Source organism: Dipodomys ordii, unplaced genomic scaffold (assembly GCF_000151885.1).
Source record: "Dipodomys ordii isolate 6190 unplaced genomic scaffold, Dord_2.0 Scaffold4, whole genome shotgun sequence".
NCBI classification, from domain to species: Eukaryota; Metazoa; Chordata; class Mammalia; order Rodentia; family Heteromyidae; genus Dipodomys; species Dipodomys ordii.
The window spans coordinates 20,082,087-20,104,448 of NW_012267220.1; the positions used below are offsets into that span (position 1 = coordinate 20,082,087).

The 22,362-nt window shown below is 33.2% G+C and overlaps 1 protein-coding gene across 1 annotated transcript in view; it reads right to left on the reverse strand.

Annotated features, from left to right (window-relative positions):
• The window catches only part of Micu3 (mitochondrial calcium uptake family, member 3), a 68,689-nt gene that overhangs the window by 3,863 nt on the left and 42,464 nt on the right, over nt 1–22,362 (reverse strand). The window contains exons 8-11 of the mRNA XM_013024075.1: nt 16,255–16,350; nt 10,245–10,345; nt 9,576–9,747; nt 2,602–2,710 (exon numbers count right to left, since the gene is read on the reverse strand). Coding sequence (XP_012879529.1) covers nt 2,602–2,710; nt 9,576–9,747; nt 10,245–10,345; nt 16,255–16,350 — 478 coding nt within the window. The remainder of the gene's footprint in view (nt 1–2,601; nt 2,711–9,575; nt 9,748–10,244; nt 10,346–16,254; nt 16,351–22,362) is intronic.

The window sequence follows — 22,362 nt, forward strand, 5'->3', positions numbered from 1 at the left end:
CAGCTGTATTTCAGGTTAATACTACATTCACAATCAATGAATGTTTAAAGGGCATCCACTATCAGTAACAGATTTTTTAGAGGTTAAGATAAATAAGTTTCAACAAACAGTTCAGATGGCAGACAAGTCCAAATAACCACTACATGTAGCCACAGAAAAATTACCAACCAAGAACCAGGACCTGTAGAGATGAGTGATCTTCCTTGTGCAGTAGGGAGTAGGAGAGGGAAGAGATGGGCAATGAAAGAACAGGGCTTAGTCTGGTTTGATAGAGCGCAGAGGACATAAGGGATCAGGAGAAGCTCTACAGACTATGAGGTGAAGAACGTGTAACTCTAATGGGCAACTGGGCAACTGAAGCCTCCATAGTGGATGTGTCAAAGAAAAGGTTAACTTGTGCTTTCGAAGGCTTCAGCTGAGAGTTATCTGAGAAACATCAGGAAGGAAAACAGACAGTGTGATAGGCTAGGATATAGGTGGCTACTATTACAGTTCTACACAGAAAAAACTCAAAGAAGATGCTAGTGGAAGCAACACTTGGAATAATGACATTTTATTTCTTACATTTCCTGGTTTCAAAAAGAGCAATGGTCTATTCTAAACTAAGTAAACGGATATTGATTACTTTGTTTTTGTTTTTGTTTTGTTTTTTGTCAGTTGTGGGACTTCAATACAGTGCCTGATCCTCTTCATGCTCAAGGCTAGAGCTCTACCACTTGAGTTACAGTGCCACTCCCAATTTTTGAGGTAAGAGTCTCATGGGGACTTTTCTGCCCAGGCTGGCGTCCAACCACAGCCCTCAGATCTCAGCATCCTGAGAGGCTAGGGTTACAGGAGTGAGAAACTGGGTGCCCAGCTTATCTTATTTATAAAGGTTTATAATACTAGTTAAGGGGCTTATTAATGAAGGTATGCCTTCTAAAAGTTTTGGTTCGAAAACACTAAAATGGATTGGGAAGATGTGTTTGAACACCCATCTAGAGAAAAAATAAAATGTGAACCATTTCAGGTTTCTCTTACTCAGTAGATAAATAAATGCAGCTATAAAATAGATTATTACGTGTGTGTGTGTGTGCGTGTGTGTGTGTGTTTGGCTGGGATTTGAATTTAGATCCTTACTGACACATACTGTTGTTCTTCCTGTGGTTTTTCTAATTACTATCTTAAAAAATTATCTTTAAGTAATTATACAAAGGAGCTGCCATTTAACAAAGCAGCTTATAAGTACAATATATCTTGATTAATGGCTATGGCTATTCCTTCCTGCCTGAAATATGGTCATAAAAACCCAAGACTGTCTTCTAAGATTTGAGCCAAGATATTAACTTATGTCAGGAACAAATAAATTCATGTTTAAAAAACAAACAGAAAGTTTTGCTATGTCAAGGATAAGGCCACAAGGATACAGAAGATGACTGTTAACCATAGAATCCTAGAACAATTCTAGCTTGTTAATCAGTCTACAGGGTAAGAGTGAGCTAGTTCTGAGGTGGTAGCATTGTATGTATTTCTATTTAAGCTGTATTTCTATGTAAGTTAAACCAATTTGATCTTATACATCATTCTGAAAAGTCAGTGTGATGGTTAACTTTGGTTGTCACTTTGATTGGATTAAGAAGCTCAGAGATAAGGAAAGCTCATCTTTGGGTGTGTCTGTAATAGTGTTTCCCAACAGAACTAAGAGGGAAGACCTTCCCTGAACAGCAGGGATCCTCATGGAATAAAGGGAGATGAAAGAGGAGGCCTGCTTCTCTCTGCTTCCAGGCCTCAATGATCAGATCTGTTCTATTCTACCATACCTTCTCCCCAGCAGGAACTGATACCTCTGAAGTTAGAAGCCAAAATCAACCCTTCCTCCCTTCAGTTGTTTGTATCAGTTATCCTAAGTTCATGGTGAAGAGGTGGCTCTGATAAGAAATTTCAGGTGTTTGAGCTAGCAGGGGTAATCAGTAGTATAAACAGCGTCCTGTAGGAATTTCTGAGGCACAGCTAGCTGGCCACGTGTCCCTCTATGTTACTGAGTCCACGAGGTTCTTTCTTCCTTGAACTTTTAAAACACTGTAAACCAACATGACTAGCTTTTCTTTATTATGAAAGAGAGTAAAATATGTTCAGTGAAATATTTAGAATATTTCTTTAAATTTTTCTTAAAGTGTCAGACCTATTTCACACTGAAAGCAGGAAATCACAGCATATTTAATTAACCTGTTGGAAAAAATCTCTAAAAAAATATGGAGTATTATTATTATTTTTTTTTTGCTCTTCACCTTTTTTTTGTTGTGACTAGGCAAGTGTATTATCACCTGAGCCACATCCTAGCCCTTTTTTGTTTTAGTTACTTTGTGAATAGAGTCTCATATTTTGCCCAAGGCTAGTCTAAGCCTGTCATCCTCCTCTCTAGGCCTCCTAATAGCTGGGATTACAGATGCAAACCACCAACCAACCCTTGTTTCTTGGTTGAGACCATAGTCTTGAAAAGTTTTTGCCTTGGCTGGCCTTGAACCACAATCCTCTCAATCTCTGACTCCTGAGTAGCTGGGATTATAGATATGTCGCAACATGCCTGGCTCTGCTTTTAACTCTTGAAGAACGATTACTTACCTTGTCCTATAGAGCGACTTGCAAAGTTATACATGTTGAGGGCTATCGCAAAGTCTTCTAAGTTATTTAAAAACTGGAAAAATGACCTGAATTCATCAAATGTGATGCCCTAATTTTGGAAAATAAATAGAAATGTAATTAGTACATCCAAATTTATTAAAGTAAGTATTATAAACTAAAAAACAGAAGAAAAGTGATTAAACATTTGCAGTATATCTTGTAACTATTTTAGGACACATTTTAGAAACTTTGTCTCCAAAAGGAATATATGATTCACTCAGATTTATTTCCAACGACTAGTGTTACTGTCAACATAATAAGTGATTTTTTTTTCCCTACTGTCAAGTCAATAAAAATGTTAAGGCCCAATATTTTTAACAGTGTAAATATAATGATAAAGAAATGAAATCCATAAACAAGTTTGTCTTTTATAGGTACTCCTTAAATATGATTCAGCATTAGATCACATCTTCGCACTGACAGAACAAACTCAAAATGTTTACTAAGCATAAATAGTTTATTTGAACTTGCTGCCAAGACGGCAGGAAGAAGTACTGACTGTGCAGACCCAGCACCAAGCCCAACACCAGAGCCAGAGCAGCCGCCTCTGGAATGTCACATGCACAGAGGACAGATGCTACCACTGATTCAGCTTGAATTAGAGAAGAAAGTTATTTGAAATGCAAGTGTGCTATCTTTGAGAATACAAATCTGAACTTGAGAAACTACATTTAGTATGTGTATTTTCAACACAATTAACACAATTGAATAGGTACACTGAGAAGAACAGAGGGTTTAATTTTTAATATAATGGTAATACAGATCAAATTCAAAAACAATCCTTTTTTATTTTGTCTTGTTTTTGCTGGTATTGGGATTTGAACTCAGGGTCTTTTGCATTTGCTTGGCTTTCTTCCTCACTGCTGTTGCTCTATCACTTCAGCCTCATCTTCAGCCAAGTTTTTGCTAATTATTTTGGAGATAGAGTCTCAAAAGCTTTTTGTGCCTGGGCTTGCTTGGAAGCATAATCATTTAGATCTCAGCCTCCTGATTACATTCATGAGATACTAGCATCAAAATAATACTTTGGTATAAGTTAAACATCTTGTGCTTAAACATATGAAACAATAAGTGGTATCTTTATTTTGAAGGAGATAATCAAGCAATCATCCAGAACATGAGACACAGAAGAGGGGAGAAGAGATGAACACGGCCATTTCTTTTTCCTACCTCCCTATGCTGTCTCCTAGAATTACCACTACAATGAACTACTGGGATTTGAATGGTACACATTCCATAAAGGTAAGAGGAAAGAAGTAGCCTACTTGCTAACAAAGATAAAGCAATAATGACTGGAAAATGTAAAACAAAGCATCTAAAATATATAACACTGAAAGCACAGAAATAAACCTATATTTGGTCAATTGCTTTTTAACAAGAGTACCACTACCATTTATTGAGGAAAGAATAGGCTCTTTAACAAATGGTCTGGGCAACTAAATATACATATTCAAAAAAAGGGGAGCAAACCTTTACACACTGTCCATAAATTAACTCAAAATTAATCAAAGACCTAAAATTTAAAACTAAAAGTATAAAACCCTTAGAAAAAGCCAGAGATAAAATCCTATGGTCAATGAATTGACAATGGCTTCTTAATACATGAAACCAAAAACACAACAAACAAAAAAAATTGATAAATTAGATCAAAACTATAAACTTGTAGACATTAAAAAATCGCAGATTGGGAGACAAGGCTTGCAAATCTATGTCTTATAAGGGCCTAATATATAAACAGTAATCAAATGGATCAAGAAAACATTATATATATAATATGTAATATACATATAATATATAATATATATAATGGAATTCTATATTTCCATCAGAAAGAATGACATTGCCCCATTTATAAGGAAAGGGAAGGCTTGGAAAAATTATATTAAGCAAAGTAAGCCAGACCCAAAGAAACAGGCTATATGGTTTCTTTCATTTGTAATAATTAGAATGTGCCTATAAATCTACACGGAAACCCAATGGATAGACAAATAATTACACTTGAACATGATTAATTAAACAACACTCTAAATATTCACACAATGAGAACCAAGGAGGACATTATTAGGAGAGGACCATAGCGGTCAATATAAAATGATGTTTATTAAAATGAACTCCAAGAAATGGAAACAAGAGATTTTTGTTTTCTTTTTTAAACTGTACTGTTCGTGGATCTTCCCCCGCCCCCATTTGGTGTTTGGTGTATTCCCTTTTGTCACTGCTTTTGATTTTTGTGTCCCTTGCATTGTATATAAGTTTATCTGGCTTGGGGAGGGAAGTGGAAGCACAGAAATGGTGGGACAAAGAGTGAGGCAATTCAGCAGTGACACTCACTGGATACTACACTGGAAATGAACTACACAACTTGGTGGGGGTAGGAGGGGGAAATGAGAAAAATGTGAGAAAATGAGGGAGGGGTGTAACTGTCAAAAAGAAATGTACTCAATTACCTGGCTTATGTAACAGTAACCCTCCTATACACAACATTTACAATAACATTTTAAAAAAAGAAAATGTTGCAATAAAAAGGAATAATACATAAAGAAGGTCTAAAGGAGTCTCAAAAATCAATAACAAAAAAGACAAACAAATTAATTTAAAAATAGGCCAAAGACTTGAATAGAAGTTTCTTTGAGGTAGGTCTATACAAGGCTATCATACATAAAAACTGCTGAAATAATCAGTCACTGTGGAAATGCAAATCAAAATCAGTGAGGTATCACTTCACAGTCACTAGAATGACTATACAGAAAAGGCAGACAATAATAAATGTTAACAAAGATAGGGGGAAATGATAAGCCCCACGTATTGCCAGTGGGGTTGTAGAATTGGTAAAGTTACCTTGGAAAACAGTTTGGCAGTTCTTCAAAATTTTAAACACAGGGCTGGTAATGTGACCTAGTCATTTATCCCAAAATACATGCAAATTCTCTTGGAAATAGTACATATTTACATGTATTTCTGGGTGCCAAAATTAGAAGCAACTCAGATACTCAACAACTGAAAAACAGATAGCAAAATCTAGCATATCTACACGCTAGAGTATTATTTGGCAATAAAACGGACCACAGTGTGGATACTACCATAAGAAGTTATGCTAAGTAAAGGAAGTCAGACACAAAGAACCATATATGTATGAGTCTACCTGTATGAAATAACACTATTAGATCAATCCATAAAGACAGAGGCCCTGGGACATCATCAAGTGTGATAACATATGTTTTATGGGACAGAAAGAAGGTAGACAGAAAACGAGATGAGCCAAAGAAATATCTGAAGAAATAATGGGTGAAAACTTCATTTGATGGATGATATGAGTTTACATATTTAAAATGTGGAATAAACTCTGAGTAGGATAAACTTAAGAGATTTGTTCCAAAACACACTGTTACACTTATAGAAAAGAGAGAAATAATCATGTAAGCAGATACAAGAAGATGACTCTTCAGTAAGCCCAACCTCTGATTTCTAGCCAAATTATGGAGACCAGAGGAAAAGGGATAATATATTTCAAGTGATAAAAGAGAGAAGAGAGAGAGAAAGAGAGAGAGAAGGCCAGCCAAGAATTTGGACTGTGAGCAAACACCTTCAAAAAATAAGAAATTAAGAGAATTTTAGATAAACAAAAGCTGAAGATTTTTATTACTAGCAGGCCTTCCCTAACAAAAATAAAATAAAATGCTAAAGAAAGTACTTCAGGATGAAAAGAAAACTAGACAGTAACATATAGCCATATGGAAAAATAGAGTAGAATACGTATTATAACAACAAAAAAGCCTAAAATAAAATATGCCACTCTGAATTCTACTTCTAGGTATATACATGAAAAAATGGTAAGTAGTACTCAAGTACACATATATCCTTAGCAACCCTAGTCCAGAACAAATGTTCATGGATGACAAATAACTTGTAGTATATAAAAACAATGAAAGGTTCCATCTTACATGATTCAATTGATTGGAAATGTAAAGACTACATGGAATATCTTGAATAGGTAAGTTCACAGAGATACAAACTACAATGTTTGCAGGATAAAAGGAAATAGAAATGGGGACAAATGGCTTAATATTTGTAGGGTTTATTTTTGGTGTAGTGAAAATGTTTAAGAAGTAGAGTAGGAAGAATGAAGCTTCTGTGAACTGAAATGGGTGATGAGATGTGAAACAAGTTTTACAACCATTAAGATATCCATCAGATCCTCATGTTGAGTAGGCAGTACATTATAAGAAGCTAAATTCAGTGGGAGAGGTTTAACTGGAGACATCATCTGAAAGTCCAAATACCAGGGACTAATATTCAGTAGGTTTAATTTTATCCTTAAATGCTAGATTATATACCCAACTTCTTGTGTAAAATCCTCACTTGAATAGCCCGTAGGAATATTAAACGTCATTTCAACTTGTGGTTCAGGCCAAACACCTAATTCTCCTTGATTCATCTTTCTCTCTCAAAATGCAATACAAGCTACAAATAAGTTTCATCAGCCCTATGTTTTAAATGACCCAATATATGACTTCTTTTCCCTATTTTTGTCCTAGTCTAGGCAATGCTTATCTTTTATCTAAATTCTTCAAATGGAATCTTGTCTTTCCTTCAAGGCTGGGCATACTAAAGTCTGTTTTGTTACATAGTAGCCAAATGATCTTTTGAGACATAAATTGAAACATCAATCACATTACATAAGGTGCATGAAGCAGATCAAATGACTGTCATAGTAGATGGTCAATGCTTGAATCAACAGATGTCATTCATGAGGTCTAAGAGAAGGTTAGCAAGCTTTCTTTATAAAGGGCCAATATATTCGTTTGTGCTGTCTATGCTGCAACTTCTTTAACCTTATGGTACAAAAGTAATCAAAAACAATACTCTTAAGAGTCACTATTAAAATTAAATCTAAATTTCTTCTCTTTGGTCTACAATGTTTGTTAGTCAGTCTTTATCATCATCATCAGCAGCAGCAGCAGCAGTAGCAGCAGCAGCAGCAGCAGCAGCATCCTAATTATCACAGTCTCTCCTAGTTCAGAAAAATTCCTTCTGGCTACTTCTCAAATAAACTAAGGTTTTGTTTCCCTCACAGGCCCTTGGTACATGCTGTCACCTCTGCCTGATTCATCCATACCTTCGCAGAGTTCACTCCCCAGAGGCTCTCTCAAAAGCTCCTTTTCAGAAGCGCTCTCCCTAACAGTCCATCAGCTTTACCAGCCATCATGATTCATGGTCTCCTTCTAAGTATTTTACATTGTCTGAAAGCATACTATTTATTTATATTCTGTCCTTACTTAATTTGCCTCTCTATTAAAATCTTGTTTCTATTACAGAAGGATGTATTTATCTTTCTACTTTGTTGTTAGCAGCTAGAATATGGCATCATAAATACTAAAAACTGAATGAAAATCAAAGTATTTTTAAAATGTTAAGTGTCACTGAAATAGTAGAAGTTTTCTTTTTCTGTTGGAAAGAAAAGGATGAGAGGTAGAAGAAAGGGAAATTAATAATGTGTGATGAAATAATTGTTAGCTTAGAAAGTCCTGGGTTTGAATCCTTGGACAAGGCTAAGTATTTAGAAGCTCTGGATTCCTTTTTGGGAAAAGAAAGATGTTAAAATTTGCAAGATTGTTTAAAGAATTTATGAGGTAATTCAGAAAAAAAATTGAGTCACTATGTCTGTGCAAAATTTTCCATTTCTATTCCAATAACTTTTAGTGCTTAAAACTTCTATCAATTAAACATTTTCATAAGCTGAATTTAACATTTTTTTTTACTTTCAAACGAGATACAAACAAGATATAATAATCAACTACAGTTAGGTATAGTGGTGCATGCTTACAATCCTAAATTCTTGGATAGCTAAGGTAGGATTGTAAGTTTGAGACCAGTCTGTGTTACATACACCTCTCAAAAACAAGCAAACAATTCAATTGTAAAAACACTAGATAGAGTTTGCATATCATCACGCTCCTAGAACTCAACATTCTGTGTTACATTTTGATGTTTTCATCTAATAGAAAAAAATAAAGAAAACCACCAAAGGCCCTAATAGCTAGAGTAGTGCAGTTTCCAATATCTTATTTTATTTTTTAAGAGACTTACCTATCGGTTAGAAAGGCCCAGTTTAACGAGGAAAACAGATAAAAGCCCTCAGATTAAAAGATAATGTAAGCTAATAGCCAAATGCTTCAATTCCTTTTCTTCTCATTCCTTAGGGGGGGGGGGTCTTGAGAACTGTTAACATTGTCACAGTGTATCCATTCTACACAAAGTTAAACTATTTGCAAGTTTTCCTTGGGTAGACTAACTTGATCCTTCTATAAACAAATAGAAGGCAGTATATCCAAAACATCCCATGCTTGAAGGGGTTCTTGTGACAGCAGTTCTATTTGGTTGCAATGATGCATTCAAATACCACTAGATAATGTAACTGCTCAGAAGTGCTGACAACACATTTGCCACCAAACAAATAGATAACCAGTTGTCCCAGGTTCTTAGCCATTCATACCATCCAAACTCCATGAAAAGCCTCACTTCAACTGCTGATAAGATCACTCACTCAACAATAGAGCTCTTTAAATGACCTTTCATTAGGGTGTTATAGAAATGAACAGAGGGTGACAGAAATAATGCCAATACAAACTGTTTTATATGAAGTGATGTTTGTGTTCTAGACAAAGCATATAACTCAGCAGGATTCTCCTGAAAAATCGTATTCTTAGCTGTAAGGATTTTCTGCAAGAATATATGAACATTTAGCCAGAATTTAAAATTGTTTTTAAAATTTAAACAGCACTTAGGAAACAAAGGAAAAAAGTATTTTTAATTTACAGAGAAGCAAGAGAACTAATAAAAGCCAGACATTTTGTAGACTTATCCAAAATAGCAAAGATAATGTATATAATAACAAAATAAGAGGAATTAGATACCTTTTCTTCAGGTATACTATAACGCACATTTTCCAAAAACACTGATGTATTTTCCACATTTGTATAACGTAAAAGAATATGAGCAAAATCTTCTTCACTGATAGTATTCATCCCATTAGAATAGGAAAGAAATTCTATTTCTAGAACTTCTGTTTGGAGATTATCCATGAACCTGTGATCAAAGTACAAGAATAAGCAAGATAAATGATCAAATATTTATTCTTCTAAAGAAGGTTATGAGGAAAAAATTATTATATGATGATACACAGTTTCATTAGCTTCCTCTCTGTAAATGGGAAAGCAAGCACAAGCTATAACAGAGGGCTTGAGTTCCCCATCTGTTAAGTGGAAGTGATAAAGTACCTTCCAATGTAGAGATGACACATTGCTTATCAATATTACTTGAGACTACGGCACTGGTAACATAGTTTCTTCTTAATATACAGGGTGTCACAATGAGGATATATGAAGATTTTTGTCATTCAGTAACTTGTCATAATTATAAGTTTAACCACTGGTTCACAAATACTATAGGAAATGGATATTTGTTACACAACATCTCCAATTAAGATAAAAGTAATGAGGTGGTGCCACTATACGAGATGACTTGCAACCCCCTTTCAACTTCAGCAATTCCAACAATTTCCAGTTAAAAATTTTTAAACTTACCTATAAAAATCTTCAAAGTTGAGCTCAGCTTTTCCTTTCTTTCCAAAAAAATGTACAAGAAGTGTAGTATCTGCAACTAAACTTGTGATGTCATCAGCACGCTTAGAAAAAAACAATTTAAGTCAGTTGCAATAGAAAAATAGACAATTTAACAAAATTTTATCAACATAGTAATATTAAGAATGAAAAGGTATTGGCATTAGAATGAAAACTTCATGGTATAATAAGATGTAATTATAGTTTTTTAAAATGAAGCTTGAATTTTGATAACAGAAATTGGAACAAAATTGATCTTTATCTTCAAAAAATGTCAGACATGATTATAGTTTGAGAAGTTTTTGACCTCAAATTATGTCCACAGGATATCTACATTTTACATGATAGTTTAAATCCTTTAGAAAAGATTTAAATATTCTTTTAAGTAATTTTGTTTGATTTTTTTAGTCAATCTGAAAAATACAAGAGGCAATTTCTTATATTGAGTATATGAAGCTGATGTAAGAATATCTCCATGAAACAGCTTCCTCTAACCAGGACACTTTTCAGTTGTTATATAATTATGATATTCTGGGTAGATTACAGAGTATTTTGAAAGAGAAACTACAGCAGAAACTTAACTTGGAGTTCATTATAATTTTTCAAAGAAAAGTGCTATATAATCTTTGACTTGGGTGGGAAATTAATTTCAGAATTGAGTGTAGTAGTTCATGCCTGCAACCTCTGTAGCCCTAGCTACTCAAGAAGGTTGGGATTATGATCATGGTCTAAAACCAGCTCAAACAAAAAGTTTATAAAGCTCCAACTCAACAGAAAGGCTGGGCAGGGTGGGATGTATCAGTCATAGGAGCTACAGCAGGAAGCATAAATACAAAGATCATGTCCAGGTTGGCCTCAACTAAAAATTGAAACTCTATCTTGGAATAATCAAAGCAAAAAGGGATGGTAGTGCTGGACCAAATAGTCTTCTTCTCTTCTATTGATTAGTATAATACAGTGGAGATTACCCCTTCTGATTTTGCCTCTAACTTGTCCCATTAGTCCCTTAAATGTTTCCTAAAGGATACTCTACTGCCTTAATTACTTGTATCTCTCTTAAAAATTCTAGTACGGAGGGAATCCACATTTCAAATTATCTAAAACTGTTGAAATTTTTTAGTAATCATCTAAATGTTCTATATATATTGAAGCAAGCAAATTTAGATTTTCTTAGTCCATCTCCAGCACATAACCTCCTTAGAATTGGTTCAGAAGACCTCTACTACTCATTCTATATTCATTTGCTGAGAAGTCCATAGTATTCTCAGCACTGGAATATATAAGAAATTCCCTATGACACGCTAGTGTCTGTGAAGATCTGATAGTACTTTGAGCTAATTGCTAAAAGAAAATATAGCCAGGTGGCCAAGTGTCATGCACTATTTTTAAATCTATCTACTTGAAAACAGCTCATGACTACTGAGGAATAAGGGTGGTAGTAGCACATTGCTCCATATGTGAGATGAGACAACACAATTTGAACTAATGCTGAAAGGTAGTATTTCACCAGTAACTTTAAGTTGATGAGCCACACCTCTCTAAGAGGAAGAGAATAAGCTGTTAAATAGTCCAGGGTTCACTGACTTTCTTGACTTTTGTTTTATAAGCTGTAAAATGGAAATCATTCTATGGATAACAATTGGATGGATAGTTAAGATGTGATTTCAAATAGAGCATACAAATGTTACTACTGGCAGTCAAAAGTTACAAACACCATTTAGGAAAAAGGAGCCAGATATGATTTAATATAGTATGACCAGTTTACTATCCTTGGAACAGCTTAAATTAAAAAGGGGAGGAAATACCTCAGAATCATGTCTTAAACTAAGTGTAAGAATAGAGGCTCGTGCTCGCTTTGGCTGAACATATACTAAAACTGGAATGACACAGACAAGATCAGCATGGCCCTTGTATAAGGACAACAAACAAATTTGTGAAGCGTTCCATTTTTTTGAGGATCACAAAGGCTCAATAGCTATGTGCATATGATCATATAAAATGATGTTTATCAAAGTGAATTTCAAGAAATGGAAATGAGGTTTTTTTGTTATTTTGTGTTTTATTTTCTCTTTTCTCCTCTATTGCTGTTTTTGATTTCTTACCTTTTGTCTTGTATTTAGGTTTATCTGTTTGTTAGAGGGTAAGGAGGAACACGGAAATAATGGGACAAAGGGTGAACAAATGTAGCAGTGAGACTCACTAGGCACTGTTGAAAATGAACTATACAACTTGTGGGCGAGGGGGTTGGGAGGATAAACGGGGAGAAAACACAGGAAGAGTTGACACTATTCACAAAGAAATGTACTCATTTATCTGACTTCTGTAACAGTAACCCTCTCTGTGCATCATCTTTACAATAACAATAAAAATGTATTTTTTAAAAAGAAAGAGGCTCTAGTCTATCTGCATGAAAAAGCAGCGTTTGTCTCTCTGGAAGCTAGAGAGCTGGGCAGGAGAAAAGGGGACAATGTGACATAGTGGGAAATTGCTGAGGAAGATGTTTTTGAAAAAAATCTGCTTTCTTTACAAAAAAGCAGTAGTATGAACAAACTCAAGGATGAGCTTAGGATTCAGGTGCCTGGCAGTGAAGACTAATAGTATGTAACTTGGAGAAGCTAAGATCTCTGAGCATAACTTTGGGAATAATAGAATGCATCCTAAAATGTAGTTATAATGACAACATGTAAATTTTCAGCGCTCTGCATACCATATTCAAGAAATACTATTTATTACTATTTATTTTTGCCAAATTAGTTAAAAGACTGGACATGACAAAGATGATGGCAATATTAAAATGTCATGGAAAAGATTTTTAGATGCTATACTTGTCTTATTATTGAAAATAAATGCTGTATAACTTTCAAAAAGAGTCTTAAAATGAGAAGCTCCCAGATCACCACATGTTAGAAAACTCCAAAATGATATAATTTAGGAATATCTTTCTTCAGTGTTGTGATGTCATCATGTCTCAAGACATAGTGTACTATAACTGAGATGCCTTTGTTGCAAACAGGTTTTTAATAATGACCTCAGCAGGCCAGATCTTCTTATGCTCACTGAGCAGAGCAGATCTTTACTTACAAGTCTCAGTGTTAAATCTTATTAGATTCAGGTTGCACCTACCCAGATAATCCAGAGCCACAGAAGCAGAAGTAACAGTTTGACACTGGAGAAAAAAAATTTAAAAATGGAAATGGGGAATCCCCTCCCACTCAGTGAAACTCAGTACTGCTTAGAGTCACTGAAAGCAATACCAATGTCCTAGGTACCCTAACCGTGTTATGTAACTTACATCACAAGAAGTTTGAGACAAAAATAGAGACTTTATCCCTCTGATTCTATGCTCATTGTTAAAATAAAATAAATTCAGGTGTTTTCATAACAAAGCAAGAAAAGCCACAAAAGAACACATGGACCATTTACAGAAAAGTCTATTATCTAATTTTGTTTTGATTAAGAATTACTTTAGGCTGGAGGCAGGGAGCTTAGTGGTGAGACAGTAGCCTGGTGTTTAACATGCATCAGACCTGGGGTTCAATCCACAGCATCAAAAATAAACAAGTAGCTGGGTGCCGGTGGCTCATGCTTATAATCCTAGCTACTCAAGAGGCTGAGATCTGAGGATTGTGGTTCAAAGCCAGCCCAGACAGGAAAGTCCGTGAAATGCTTATCTCCAGTAAGCCACCAGAAAACTGGAAGTGGTGCTGTAGCTCAAGTGGTAGAGTGCTAGCCTTGAGCTGAAGAGCTGAGGGACAGCACCCAGGTCCAGAGTTCAAGCCCCATAACCCACAAAAAAATAAAAATAAATTAATGAATCAATCAATCAATATCTACTTTAAATGGTTTCATTATAAAAAATGAAGTAAAGTTGCATACAAATTCTTCATTATATAGAAAAAATTTTATGGGAGCTTTTCAACATATTTTCACTGATTGTAATTTTAAAACAATTTTAAGCTCTATATAAGTGATGAAGAAAATCTTTAAATTCATGATACAATGAAAGTTTTTCAATAACCTATCAAAAACTATTAAGGATAAGTAGAATTTAAAGCAAATGTAAAAAATGCATTGTGATGTTCAAAGTACTATTTATAATTCTGGTACTGATCAACTATACTCAACTGAACTTATATTCTGAATTTATCATATACTTTTGGTTAGTGAATGGTAATAGCTCTGATATTTGCAAATTTGTATTATATCATTTTAAACTAAGTGCAAAAATATTTTACTAAATTGAAAATATTTATAGTTAGAAACTTCTCTGGGATAAGAAAATGAGAGGCTGATAAACAAGTTACCTGTAATAATGAAAGAGAACTACTTTACCTTAATAATTAAATATTAGATATACAACAAAGAAATACAAATACATTTCAAAGTTTTCTAAGCCAATTTGAATCCTGAAATACTAATACTATAATATACTGTACTATAGTATACTAATACTATAATATACTATATATAGTATACTATACTAAAGTTTGTTATAATAGTATCCATAGGAACTTATAAAGGATTACAGTTCTAACTTAATTATAGTTAATTATCATTACTATTCTCTAATGCAGAAGAGTTGTAATAGTATAATCCCCAAACAATTACTTTATGTGGAAATAAAATAAAAGTATTTTTTTCTTTTTCTTTTGTTTTCTTCACTTTCTATTAGCACAAAGATATACCATGTGACCCATGTGTTAATTTGAAACTAGGCCATATCTGGCTGTAGACATTAGCAGGAATACTGTTTCTAATTACTATTATTTTTATGTACAGACTACTGTGTGCCTAAATAACTGATTACAAAATAAGCATTTCTAAGATATTTGAATGGAACATTTGTCACTTCTTTCCTTGTTCAAAGCTAACAGTTGATTTTAAAAGGTAATATAGCTGGTCATGATTATATCATATTTATTCATCACAGAGAGACTAAAAATAGGCAAAATGCATTACCTATTTGGTTTGGACACTAAAATTGAGCATGAGCAACAAAACTAACAGTTTTTAAGTATTCGCCTAGACTAGGGATGCCAAGTGAGTAATTTTGTATAACTAGGTAAAGTTACAACCAAGCTAAGCACAGGAATACACATCTATAGTCCCAGCTACTTGGTAGGCTAAGGTGTGAAGATCACCTGAGCTCGGCACAACAGAGCAAGTCCTCATCTCAAAAAATATAAAGAAAAGGAAAATCAGAAGGAAAGAAGTAAAAAACTCATTGCAGTTTACTTCTCTTTTTCCATGTGCAATTTTAGATAAGGTAAACTTTTCTAAATAAATGTAATTTTCTAATCAATACTGACAGTGATATAACAGGAATGGGATGACAGAGGCAGTTTACTGAATACAACAAGGAGGTACATTAGCTCTAAATCAAGACAATAGTGCCATCCTGCTTTTATTTTACCAGACACTAGCAATCTAAATGACGTCAAGGTGAAATACTCTTCTTCCATACCCCTGGTTCTTGGCAAACCACTCACTATTAATGTAGGAAAATTTAGTTGTTTAATCTAGCCTAACATTCAATTATCTTTTACTAGATGAAAATATTTTAGCATTTCATATACCATTATAAATTGAAGGGTTAAAATATTGAGTGAAACTCTAAGGCTATATTGTTATTCCTAAATTTCTAGGAAGTGCTCCTTAAGTAAAACTTAATGTTATTTCCTTTTAATTAGATTAGCAGCTGTGTCTTACACAGTAAGTAAACTCATTTAACTCAGGTTATTGTACATAGCCTTGTAGCCCCATCAGCAGAGCTCACATATTCAAATATACTATATAAATCATATGTATATATTTATATATACCATATAGCAATTTTTAGTTTATAATAATTATGACTTTACTGAAGAATATAGAAAACAATAAAGTTTTGGTTTTATCTGGTGACTCTGAAAACAAGGACTGGATTAGCAAAATGGCAAATGATACAAGAACCTTTGTTGAGGTTTAATTGTACCTCTGCGAGGTCTGAAAAGAGTGCTTGGCTTGTGTTACGTCTCAGTGTGTCCCAATAGCTTCTGGAGACAAGTTCCTCAGCATCTGTTTTAAGTACCTGTGGAAGTGTTAGGAAGAACAACTGAAATCTAAAGAATAGTCACAAAGAATGACAATTTATACACTTTAAACCTCTTCTAACAAACCTTAAAAGAAAAGAAAACACATTAGCTTACCTCTTTTGTCTTCTGCGGCATACAACAGTATTCTATTACACTACGGGAACCGTGGGTGCTTTCAAGGGTGTAATGGTATAGAACCACTATTGCTAAGTACAATGTGGCTTTGTCAGGTGGAATCAAATTCTCCCATCCCTCCCTCCCCTTCTACTGAGATGTATATAGCTTCTTAGAAAGTTTGAAATAGAAATTCTATTCACACTTTGTGTGAAGTAAATCCGTATGTTGAAGATTTTGTAAACCAATTAAAATCATACTTTAGTTATTTCTGCTATCATCTATCTTGTTAGTGCGCTAAAATCAAAGCAAGCTTATCCAGACTTTAGTGATACACATCATAAATTAATTCAAAGCCTATGGAAAAGGAATTTGGTAAATGTGCCTTCTGTCAAGTCTTTATGAACACTAGCATTTAAAACATTTATTTTATTATTTTTAAGTAGCCGTGCCAAGAAATTATCATTCAACAAATTAGTTTATTAATATAATGCATCTTTATCATTCTTCCCCACCACTCCAACCCTCCCCCTCCTCTCAAATTTCTTAATTTTGTAGAATATACATTTTTATTCTCAGTATTGACTAGTCTGAAGATGTCAAAATTATGATAATCTAATCTTCCTGTGAAAATCTTTAACTCTAAGCCTAATTTCAAGGTATGAACAAATATAGCCAAAAGTAGTCACTGTCATGAGAGCTTTTCTCTCTTTACTCCTTTTCATCCTAATTTTTAAGAGTTGAGTATCAGTGAGGTACAGTGGCATGTACCTGTATTACCAGTTACTTTGGAGAATAACAGAAAACTGCTTAAATCCAAAATTCAAAGCTTGACAATATAGCAAGACCTTGATTGAGTAAACAAACAAACGCATATCTAGTGCCATTAATACAGTTATTGCATAGCTAAGAGTTATCACAAAAAAGAGTTAATTATATTATTGTCTAGAAAACACTGCCCATTGCTCAAAGTTTAATAAATGTTAACAATAAAAAATTTAGCAGAAACCTCACATAGAAAACAGAAGTAAGTAGCACTGTAAGTATCAATGTAGTGCTGACAGGGAACTTATTCATCACTCCAACTTTAAATAAGCTTTACCTAAGCAATATAAGGTAGGTCTAGATGCTAGATTAGCTTCTTAATCTCAAATTTATTCATATTTTGGACACAGATTCATTTTAAGTTGTATTTGAAAAGATGACTTTGAAAAGTATTGTCAAAACTACAAACTAAAAAATAAAGCTTACAATATACTGTTGTTAGAATAATAGGAATGTTTCCTTTGGTGAATCTGTGTCTTTCACCTACTGTCAAACAATGGTTACCTCTTCCTAACATTATAAAAATATTTACAACATATGATGAGATAAAGTTGGTTTAATAAACTGTGTTTTATAATCATAGGAAGGAAGCAAATATATGGAAATAGATTGATTACCTCTGAATGGTTAGGATAAGTTCTTTTTATTGCTTTCCCAGTTAATTGTAATGTGTATTTTTCAGGATAACATTCAGTTTAAAAAGCTAAGTATCTGTATATAAGCTAAGAGAAGTCAGAAGAGAAATGCCTAAACATAACTGATAACGCTTTTGGATATGAAACAAGTAATTAGGATGGGCAATTTGCAAGGACATCCTGATGGCTTATCAGTATTCGTGCTCTGAGTTTCAGGACTGTTTATCAGATGCATACGCTAAGTGTATATTTTCATTAAAAGAGATAAAACTGGAAGTGGTACTGTGGCTCAATGGTAGAGCTCTAGCCTTGAGCTGAAAAGCTGAGGGACAGTGCCCAGACCCAGAGTTCAAGACCTACCACCCACCAAAAAAAAACATAAAAGAAAGGTGAGATTAAAGAAGAAATTAATGAGTTAATAACATATGTATGTGATATTAATAAACATTGATGGTATATATTTTAAAAATCTAATTGGTGATGTTAGAAAAACATGAGGTAAACACAATACAAAAATTTCCAGTGTCCATGAAAGCAATTAAATCAAAGATATTAAAGTGTTTTAAAGTACGATGTGGCAATGTATAGATATTGCCTAACCTATGATTTTTATTCTTTTAAGTATATTTATTAAAATGTTAAGAATACTAACATAAAGAATAGAAAAGACAATTATTTTCAGTGACTCTGAAAGAAGGCAGAACAAAAATAGTATAAAGAATAAAGTTGGAAAAATTCAAATCAGAAAGTAATCACAATAATGTCAGTAAATACATTCTCCAATTAAAAATCATGGATTTAAATCTAGAATAAAAGAAACCAGTACAATTCACAAAATATGCTACTTAAAAGTTTCAAATCTATGGCAGGGGAGGATTGGGTGGGGGGGGGGGGGGGGGAAGATGGGAAGGGATAATAAAAAAGAAAAAAAAGTTTCAAATCTGTAAGTGTACCTGAAAAGGGTATTACAGGCTATAAAAGACAGACATGTACAACTTTCTTAGACAAAATGAAAAAGCTGAATAAAATTTAAAACAGTTAAGATCTTTAAACCTCTTAAAGATTTTATTTGCCTTGACCCTGTTGACATTTGCACTGATGGTGTAAAAGTAAGATTTTAATTGGTGTGTGTGTGTGTGTACAAAAGTCCTGGGGCTTGAACTCAAGGCCAGCACTTTATTCCAATTCCACTTGCAGCTTTTTGGTGGTTAATCAGAACTAAGAGTCTCAAGGACTTTCTTGCTGTTAGGCTTTGAACTGGGATTTTCAGATCTCAGCCATCTGAGTAGCTAATATTACAAGCATAAGACACCAGCACCCAGCTTCATTGATATTTTAAAATAAACTAATACAAATTTTCAAATTCTAATTTTAACTGTTGAATATGATAAATATAGGTAGATATAATCTACAGAAACAAAATCTCTTTTGAACAATGTGAAGTAGTCACAAGAACCAAGTCTTTGAAAACCACTGCTTATAGGAATAAAAATCAATAAACTAAGATAGGCACTAGTGGCTCATGCCCATTAATCCTAGCTATTCAGGAGGAGATTCAGAAGACTAGTTCATATCCAGCTTGGGCAGAAAAGCCCATAAACTTCATATCCAAAATAACAAGCAAAAAATAGGGCTGGAGTTGGGCAGACAGCCAGTGTAAAATATTGGTGAAACCCCAGTTCAACCAATGGAAAGTGACGTGTGGTGATTGTAATGCACCTGCCCAGAAAGCACAAGGCTCTGAGTTGTAAACCCTAGTACCACCAAAATATATGTGTATGTATGTATGTATAAAGGTATATTTTGATAACTGAAACAGATTTTCAGGCAAAAATACACTCCAGTATAGTACAGCACAGAAAAGTCAATTCATTAAAAGATAGAACTCATCTATATTCTAACATAGGTAAGAGTAATTCTTCAAAACAAAAATTAAGAAGATTATTAGTAAAAATAAGTCAACCATTGTACTATGTAATTTAATATACTAATTGATGGATCAAGCAGACAAAGATACCAGGAATGACAGATTTAAAACATATAACTAACAAGCATGGTAAAATATATGCATATATATGCATATATATATATATATCACGGCACTACTATAAATCAAAGAATATATTCTCTTAAAATAAAGACTGCTTATAAATACTGGCATTATTCTAGCCTTAAAACACTTCTCAAAACATGTTAAAGAAATGGTATAAATGTAGATGTATTTTCTAGTAGCAATGTAATTAAGGTAATTTAGAATGATCTTTAAAAATACCCCAAGAGGAAGGCTAAAGTAGGCATACTTGAGTTTTAAAATGATTTATTCTTTTATATTCTTATATTTATTTTCATCACTTTAGGAAGCTAATTGAGAGCATGATGGTATGAGAAAAATGAAAAGGATCTGAGTTATTTGGAACAAAAAAGCTAGATAAGGTTAAAAATAAAACAACAACCAAAATTGTTCATAGATACAAGGGAATAGTTCCGAATTTTCTCTGTAGCAGGAAACAAATTGGCAGAGTCTATTTTAAGTGTTATTAAATAGACTACAGGGGCCAGAGAGTGGTCTATAAGACAAGGTGACCACTGCTTTTCCTGAAGAAGCTTTCTATTAAAGGTAAAACTGGTTCTTATAAATCTCTAATATGCAGCTCCATGATCAACACTCAGATTAGATTATCACTTGAGTTGATTTACAATTCTAGAAACTAGAAAACAATTTTCAGTGGAATTATAAAATTACACTAATATATCTATGCAATACTTTCATCCATGGTATTTTGAATACATTTTCAGACTGAATTTTTCTAATCCTAAATTAATTTTCCTGTTATCTTACAGGTTTTGAAAATAACATTTCTTTGTGAGCAAAAATTATTCTAAAATAGGAAAAAAGGTTATAAAGCCAGCCAGGAACTCCCAAGGGAGTTGAAAAAAAAATGTAATCCATTAAGACTGAATAAAATAACATCATTATCTACCTTTAATATATTCATTTTGCATATGGAAGCCATCTTTGGTAAAATAATTAAAAATAAAAAATATTTTCTTATTAAATAAATGAGCATGATATAAACAAAACATGCAATTTGAGTCATTTTAATACTCTTCTCCATGTCTGAGTGATTGCAATTTTATATACAGTTTAGATAAGGTACACTAGGATCATTTCCTTTTAACTATATTCTGAAATTCAGTTAACTACTACTAATAATTAATAGAACTCATCCTACATGTAAATTACTTATGAGGTTAAAAGAACAATTAAAGCTTTCACAGAAAAAGTCTCATACAATGATGGTAGATTTGAAAAATAAATCATAAAATAAGTATTAATACATTTCATAGGGTCTATGGAATTATAATTTTTGAAATTTTCATTTTATATATGATATTATTATCAGAGACAACCTTTAATTTTTTTTAAAAAACATAGACTTTATTTAATGGAAAACAACAGCAAAGTAGTAGAAAACATTATAGTTTCTTATAAGGATTAAAACACTAGTCACATTATTCCCCTAAGCTTGTTTCTCATTCGTTCTAGGTACATTCCTAGTGACTATGAAAACTACCTTGTTTACTTTATGATTAAGTTTCCTCCATTGTATGTTTAAATCTAAACAAAAGTTAGTTTTTACAGTTGCTTTTAGAGTTGTGAATGACAGCTACAACTCTTTAATGAGCATAATACTGACACAGTTATCTTGAACTCAAGGGCTTCTCAGAATTTCCAATTTGAGAGATCTTTTTAAATGGCTGAAGGGTTACTGGGGAAATGAAATAAACTGTGCAGGTTTACAGTAAAAAAGGTCCACAGCTTGTGCTTAGTAGGTTAGTTACTAGCTGGGTTAACTAGTAAACTCTAACTTGCTCAAGAAAAAAGAAAGCTGGTAACTTGGCATAAAAATACATTTGGGAGCTCATTCATAAGGATTCCCAAGTTTTCAAGAGAAAAGTCTAAAAAACTCACAACATTCTTTGGAATATAACATAATATACTAATATATTAAATATATCAAGTAGCATCAGATATCATATTTTTATAGACCAGAACAAAAAAGATGTATGCAACAAAACTTTTAGGAAAAAAAGTGAGAAACACTGAAAACTAAAAATGTCTATCCATTAATATATCATATTAGGAATGATCAAAGATTATATATCAGATGGATATATTTAGTTTTAAAAATACCTGTGTTCTGCAAAAGCATAGACCATTTGTTCTATTATTTACAAATAATTCTTCATATAGTACTGAAAAATATAAAATTTCAATTACTCTACCAGAGCTCGTGGTGGTGGTTGTCCACTCATCTTTCCTTTATTTTAATCTAAAAATAAGCAATTAATAAAGATACATAATTGCTCTGTATATTTTTATCTTCTCATAAATCTAGGAAAGAAATGTAGAAATTTGACTTGATTGTAGCT